At 34.8% G+C, this 6,761-nt stretch overlaps 1 protein-coding gene across 2 annotated transcripts; it reads left to right on the forward strand.

Moving 5' to 3' along the window:
- The first annotated feature begins 579 nt into the window (after nucleotides 1-579).
- On the forward strand, nucleotides 580-6,269 carry LOC132052189 (PHD finger protein ALFIN-LIKE 3-like). 2 transcript variants are annotated; one of them, XM_059443586.1, is made up of 5 exons: nucleotides 580-825; nucleotides 1,660-1,692; nucleotides 4,010-4,238; nucleotides 5,288-5,417; nucleotides 5,731-6,269. In XM_059443586.1, exons 1-5 carry the CDS (start codon nucleotides 726-728, stop codon nucleotides 6,004-6,006), a joined length of 768 nt encoding a protein of 255 aa, XP_059299569.1. In that variant the 5' UTR covers nucleotides 580-725; the 3' UTR covers nucleotides 6,007-6,269. The 2 variants fall into 2 exon arrangements, with proteins under 2 accessions (XP_059299569.1, XP_059299570.1); XM_059443587.1 differs by having other exon boundaries at nucleotides 583-825; nucleotides 5,734-6,269.
- The last annotated feature ends 492 nt before the right edge of the window (nucleotides 6,270-6,761 follow it).

Genomic DNA, 6,761 nt, shown 5'->3' on the forward strand with positions numbered 1-6,761 from the left:
AACATTAATACTACCTCTTGTGTATTTACTTTTTAAGTCCCTACATGTCTGTAGTGTCTCAATTGTCCTTTCATTTGGCATACTCCCTCTGTCTCAATTTAAGTGTCTACGTTTGACCAGACACGGAGTTTAAGAAATAAAGATAGACTTTTGAATCTCGTGGTTCTAAATTAAAAATGTGTATAATATAATAAAATATCTTTTGAATCTTGTGATTATAAACTCGACATGTAGGATATTTGAATTGTCAACTTACTATATATAAAAAGAGACAGACATAGCTAAAATAAGATAAATTTTAACAAAAATTGAGAAATTAAAGGGAAAAATAAGAGGAAAAGAAAAAAATATAAAGACTCACTAAAGAGAATCGCAGTATATTTTGCAAGATATATAAATTATAAAGATTAACTAAATTGAGTAATTAAATTAATCATGTTGGATCCCGTACATCATAGTTTGCTCGTATAAATATTAGTGCGGGTAAAGTTTTACGGCAGTTAGTAGACCAAAAATTAACAAAAACATTTTAATTACTAGGTTTTATTTCATAGTTTCACTAGTTTAACGTTATCCACTAGGTTTCCACCTCGTCATCTCGCCTTCAATTCTACTACTCAAAAACCCTCCCTTCCATTCCCTCTCTTTTTTTTTTTTTTTCCCCCTTACTGTGCAGCCCTACAAACTCTCCTTTTTTTCTCAAATTTCCTTGGTATATATAATTAATGGACGGTGAAGAAGAACAGTATAATCCTCGTACTGTTGAGGATGTTTTTAGGGATTTCAAGGGTCGTCGTGCTGCCTTAATTAAGGCTCTTACCACAGGTCTAATTCGTTTTTTTTTTCTTCAAAGTTTAATAACTGCTCCATTTAAATCCTATAGCTTCTCTTTTTGTTGTTGTTGTTGTGTTTGTTTGAAATTAGGAGGAGATTTGAATATTTAGAAATTATATTTACAAAATTGAAGGGGAGTCTTGTAGCGACGGTAAAATTGTGACCTATAGGTCATCGGTTCGAGCTGTGGAAGCAGTTATTAATGCTTACATTAGGGTAGACTGTTTGGGGTGCGGCGCTTCCCTGGACCCTGCTTAGAAAAGTTACAGTTTTAAGGATTTTGAGATTATCATTGACTTTCCAAGTAGTTGTAATGGTGTTTTCTTGTAGCTTATGTGAAATTCGGATGAGATTTGTTTATTTAGAATTTATATTAAAAAAGTTTACAATTTTAAGGATTTTGAGATTATCATTGACTTTCCAAGTAGTTGTAACGGTGTTTTCTTGTAGCTTATGTGAAATTCGGATGAGATTTGTTTATTTAGAAATTATATTTAAAAAGTTTACAATTTTAAGGATTTTGAGATTATCATTGACTTTTCAAATAGTAGTAACAGTATTTTCTTGTAGCCTTTTTTTGTTTTGAGTATGTGGTATTCGGATGAGGTTTGCTTACGTAGAAACTATATTAGAAAAGTTACAATTTTAAAAGCTTTTGAGAAAATTATTGACCCCACTCTTTTTTGTCGAATTCCAAACAGTAGGAACGGTGTTTTCTTTGGTTCAAGTATTTTTTTTGTTTTCCTTTTCATTTTTTAAATCTTTTTTTCTTTATAAAAAATATATCTTTATCTAATAGGGTTTTTTGTTTTTGTAAAATTCCAGATGTGGAGGAATTTTATCAGCAGTGTGATCCTGGTAAGGGTTTTATTCCAGTTTGACTTTCAGTATAAAGTTTGGTAACTTTTACTTGCATAACCTGTCAGCGACTGTCATTGCATTTTTTAATTTCATTTTAGTTTTGGGTACTAAAGAATATGATGTTGCACTAGGCAAAGATGATGTTATTGTGTATTGTCCGGGAACGTTATCGGCCTTTTTTGCAGAATTTATTTGTTCTTTGGCAACTATTGTGTCCACGTCATTATTGTGTGTGTGCATTTCTTTTTTCTCTAAAGATTTTTAAGGAAACAGAATCAGTTCATTATGAAATTGTTAAACTGTTTTGTCCCAGTTGTCATTTGGTGATAACTATGTCTAAAAAATTCTAGAACTGACCATCAGACTGTTCTATCTGATGCCCAGCTGTTTACTTGACTTAGAACTCAATGTGATGTCTGATACATAGGTTCATTTGTTGCATAAATAAAGCTACAACAAGCTGCTGTAATTATTCATTTAAGATGCGATCACATGCGAGAAAGAAACCATGTTGAAGTAACTGCATATTATGCCTCGCGAATCCAAGTGTATTTTTTTATTAAATTAGATACTAGCTGCACATTTGCTGCATTGTTGTTTTTTCCCCGACTATCTTCTTTCCCCTTGAACTGGCTCCTTTCATTCTTATGTTTGATAAGGTGGTGCTGACATGTGCAGAGACGTATCCAAAATTTTGAGTTTATAGGTTCTTGATTCTACAAAAGAAACTTATTGAGTTCTGAATAAATTATTTATAAATATTAAGTGGATTTCTTAACACAAATATAACTTTTGCCCAAAGCTATTGAGTTCTACCGGACCCGTATCCTTAACACTAGTTGCGCCCCTGAATATGTGATCCTACTGATATAATTGCTCAAAGTAGGAAGAAAGGATTAAGGTGTATTTTGGTCCTAGGAATATATGTAGGAGCAGTCAATTGATTAGCTCTTTTTTGTTATGACCAATTTGGCTTTTTTCCTTTCTAATTGCTCAATCTTCCTGTCTTTTATTTGTACGACACACACAGTAAGATTCCTTTGGAGAAAACTAGGTTGTGATTCTCCTCTTACTATAAATTTCATTGTTGCTGGTATTGACATGTAGAACGGGACTCTATTTTTATTCTCGTCCTGGGTTTTTGTTTCAGCGATAATATTAAAACTTTTGTATAAAGGGAAGCTGTCTCGAAAGACCTACAATTTCCTGGAATCTATGCAGACTTAGCTAAAGATACGGTACAATGGAATGAAAGATATATATAGGTGATATCTACTAGATAGGAATATGTTGCATGTTAGTACATTTATTTGGGGCTCATGTGTTTCTAAGAGTATTTTAGCCTTATCATAGATTTATATGTTTCTCAAGAGATAGAGAAACTTTAATATTGTACTATTTGTATATATTTACCTTTTTCTATTTTACTTTTACTTTTGTTTGGTAATAGCGTGGCATGAGACAAGTTTAAATGGAGAAACATGGTCAGTGAGAATTCATATAGCCGACCCCAACTTGTTTTTGGCACTGGGGCCAATTGTTGTTGGTTCTTTTAACAGCTCAGTGTTACTTGTCTGCAGCTTTATAAATCTGGCATTGCCAAGTTTTTGTGCCCAGCCTGGGTAAAAAGAAATGTTATGTACATGTCACCTTCTGCAGCTTACTAAGGTTGGCATGTCAAGTTCTTTGCAGCCCTCTATTTTGTTCCATTGGCCAATTACAGAAGCAAAACGATGATTGGAGACGTAAACTCTCTTGCATATCGATAAAGTTCTGTATTGCCATATCTGTAATAAGTTAGAAGTAGTGTTCTAAAATTACAGGCCATTGAGCTTAAACATATTGTTCATCCTGTGTCTTTGCTCCTGATTTGCTTTTACTCTTGCTTCTGTAGCTCTGCTAAATGAATGTACCTAACTATTGTTGTATTTGGATGCGTTTAATGGTAATTTATGGATGAAAATGTTTGCTTAAAGTTTTCAAAATTGAACTTGCTTTGCTATTGGAACTTGGAAGTATCATATATATGTCTCTGACTGATAGTCCTGCAATCGGATGTGTCATATATAGGGTGACTTAACTCAGGGTACTCGAGTTCCCTATTGATACTCCTCTCTTCTCTTTTTATTGAGGCTCAATTTGTGGTAAAATTTACTATGCTCTTTTTTAACACTATGGTCCCCTTCTTCACGGAACAAAGAGCTTTTGGTTAACATTAATGTGGTATACTCCTAATTTGGTAATTTAATCCATCTTTTAAGATTTACATATTTCTAGTTCAAGAGGTTAAACATGTCCATTGTGTATTATCCAGAGAAGGAAAACTTGTGCTTGTACGGACTCCCAAATGAACAATGGGAGGTCAATCTGCCTGCTGAAGAAGTACCACCAGAGCTCCCTGAGCCTGCTCTCGGTATTAACTTTGCTAGAGATGGGATGCAAGAAAAGGACTGGCTAGCCTTAGTTGCTGTCCATAGTGACTCTTGGTTGCTTTCCGTTGCCTTCTATTTTGGTGCTAGATTTGGATTTGATAAACCCAGCAGGTACTTCTTCTCATCCGAATTTTTATTTGTTGTAAGCCCACATATTTTGATGCTTAATGGTCGTTATGCAGTTAAGAGTTAAGACCATCACTTGATTAAAAAAATATATGTAGGCTGTTAGCGATGTGATAACCTTTGGAGATATTTGCTTCCAGTAGTTCATTTGATATAATGTTCATATTTGATTCTCAGTACTTCAATTTGTTGATCTATTTTCCTGGTTTGTTTTTTCAATCAATTCCATGCCTCTATTTGAATTGGGATTGTTGCGTTGAAGTAATAGTATTTTTTATGGTCGGTAATATAGTTTAGACACTCTTTGGTATCAAGCTGCTACTTACAGCCGTGCTAGTTTGTTACTGTTCCAGAGAAGGTATAAATGTTGAGCCTGCATATTTAAATTGTATGCGTAGACTATTATTGGGCATGGGTAAAAATGAGCTTATTCAATTAGAAAAGTAGGTGTTCTAGTTACTGGCTAAAAAGATTCTTCCTCAAGATTGCATTATTTTGTTATATACGGACAGATCTCAAATGGAATGTTTATCAAAGCAATAGAAAGTTGACCTCTTGTTGCTTGGATATCTGTATGATTAACATACCTTAAGGCTTGTCAAGCCTAATTTTGGCTAAGCCCAATCGATCAACCAAAATCATAGTATTCATGCTCAAGTATGTTCTTTGAAATTGTGAAAGAGCTATTATTGAGCAAGATTCAATTTTAAATCATTTATGCATTGTGTTTGCTCATGAAGGATCCTTTGTCAGAGGTTTGATAAATTGAAAATGCTCCAACCTTTCACTTAGAAAAGTAAATCTCATGTTAATGGAAGTCATGTTCTGTCTTTCTCCTTAGCCCTACTGCATATTGGACAGAATAGTCCATTAGGTTCGCATTGCAATTAACCCTACCCAAGATTGTGCCTCCTGTTTGAGACACACATCATATATTCCTCAGTGGCGACAGAAGTCATCACAGATCTACACCTCATGAAGTTTACTGCGGTTTTCATCTCCCCGTTGCTCATAGTTTCCTATTTCTTGTTCAGGAAGAGGCTTTTCAACATGATAAATGATCTGCCTACAATATATGAAGTAGTTACTGGTGCTGTAAAGAAACAACAGAAAGAAAAATCTTCCACCCACAGTGGCAAAAAATCCAAGTCAAATTCCAAGGCGGTAAGTGTATCACTGCACAATATGTTGGTTTGCAAGTCAGAAGTAGCATGATGTTTAAATTTTTCTCAGAAAAATTTGCAGTAGATGCATTTCTTGCATGATTTGGGAGATTCTAATTTTGAGGTTTTATCAAGTATCTTGATTGAACACCTGTAACATCATTCTACTGTATATTTGTTTTTCTGTTTTCCGGGATATTAGAGGTTGCAAGGAGAGCTTGTTTTGGCCTAGCTACTGCGATGATGCCTATCACTTTGCCTCATGATCTTAAATTCTTTTGGTTTATCATTATTTTACTTTTTGGTGGCAAAAGCAGAGGGCACCAAATCATCAGGAGAAGTTTACAAAGTTGCAGCCTAAAGATGAAGAGGAGGGCTTGGATGAGCAGCAGGACGAGGATGAGCATGGCGAGACACTCTGTGGTGCCTGTGGAGAGAATTATGCAGCAGATGAATTTTGGATATGCTGCGACATATGTGAGAAGTGGTTCCACGGAAATTGTGTGAAGATTACCCCTGCCAGGGCTGAGCATATTAAGCAATACAAGTGTCCATCTTGTAGCAACAAGAGAGCTCGAGTTGACATATAAAATCGGATGTTGGTCAGGATATTTAGGTTGTTTGGCTCTAACTTGAGGATGTGTGATGGTTATGATTCATCTTTGTATTTGGCTCTAACATGCAGATGAATAGGGTTCTAATTGTTGGTTTAGTTATAAATAGTCGTAATTTAGCCAAAACACAGGTCCATACTGTGATTTTAAATATTTTCTGTTTTAGTAGGAGTAAATCTCATTATTGTGAATTTGTCAACTGTTTCTATTCGTAATGATTACTTCATTGGTCTCTACAATGACAATCATAGTTATCCTTCAGTCCCAAATAAATTCAGATTATGGGGGTTTAGAAGTGCCATTCGCAGAAATTGAAGATTTCACTCAGTGTATACATATTTGTCAGCTTACATACATACTTGGTGGAATGGCAGATCAGATAAACAATGTATATTCAAGAGGCTGGATAGATGTCTTGCCGATCAGGGGTTGCAGGAATTTTGAAGTTGAACATTTAATCAAGCAAGGATCTGACCACTCTCCTCTTTTAATTACATGTAAGGAGGATAGTAGGGTTATCAAGAAATCTTTTGGATTCCTATAAACTTTTGTGTTGAATATCCTACTTTTCATGATGTGGTGAAAGCTAACCGGACAGGATATCATGGACATACCCCTTCTACATATTTCACAGCAAATTAAAGAAGTTGAGTCAAGTATTGTCTAAATGGAGTAGAGATACCTTTGGGAATATATTCAAACTGATTGCTACATTGGAAGAAGTGGTTAAA

The sequence above is a fragment of the Lycium ferocissimum genome, chromosome 4 (assembly GCF_029784015.1).
Source record: "Lycium ferocissimum isolate CSIRO_LF1 chromosome 4, AGI_CSIRO_Lferr_CH_V1, whole genome shotgun sequence".
NCBI classification, from domain to species: Eukaryota; Viridiplantae; Streptophyta; class Magnoliopsida; order Solanales; family Solanaceae; genus Lycium; species Lycium ferocissimum.

Excerpts from the sequence above, each read along its gene's own strand:
- LOC132052189 (XM_059443586.1), top strand. The coding sequence starts at position 726 with ATGGACGGTGAAGAAGAACAGTATAATCCTCGTACTGTTGAGGATGTT. Across the intron at positions 826-1,659 it reads AATTAAGGCTCTTACCACAG|ATGTGGAGGAATTTTATCAG; the intron begins GTCTAATTCGTT and ends GTAAAATTCCAG. Across the intron at positions 1,693-4,009 it reads TTATCAGCAGTGTGATCCTG|AGAAGGAAAACTTGTGCTTG; the intron begins GTAAGGGTTTTA and ends TGTATTATCCAG.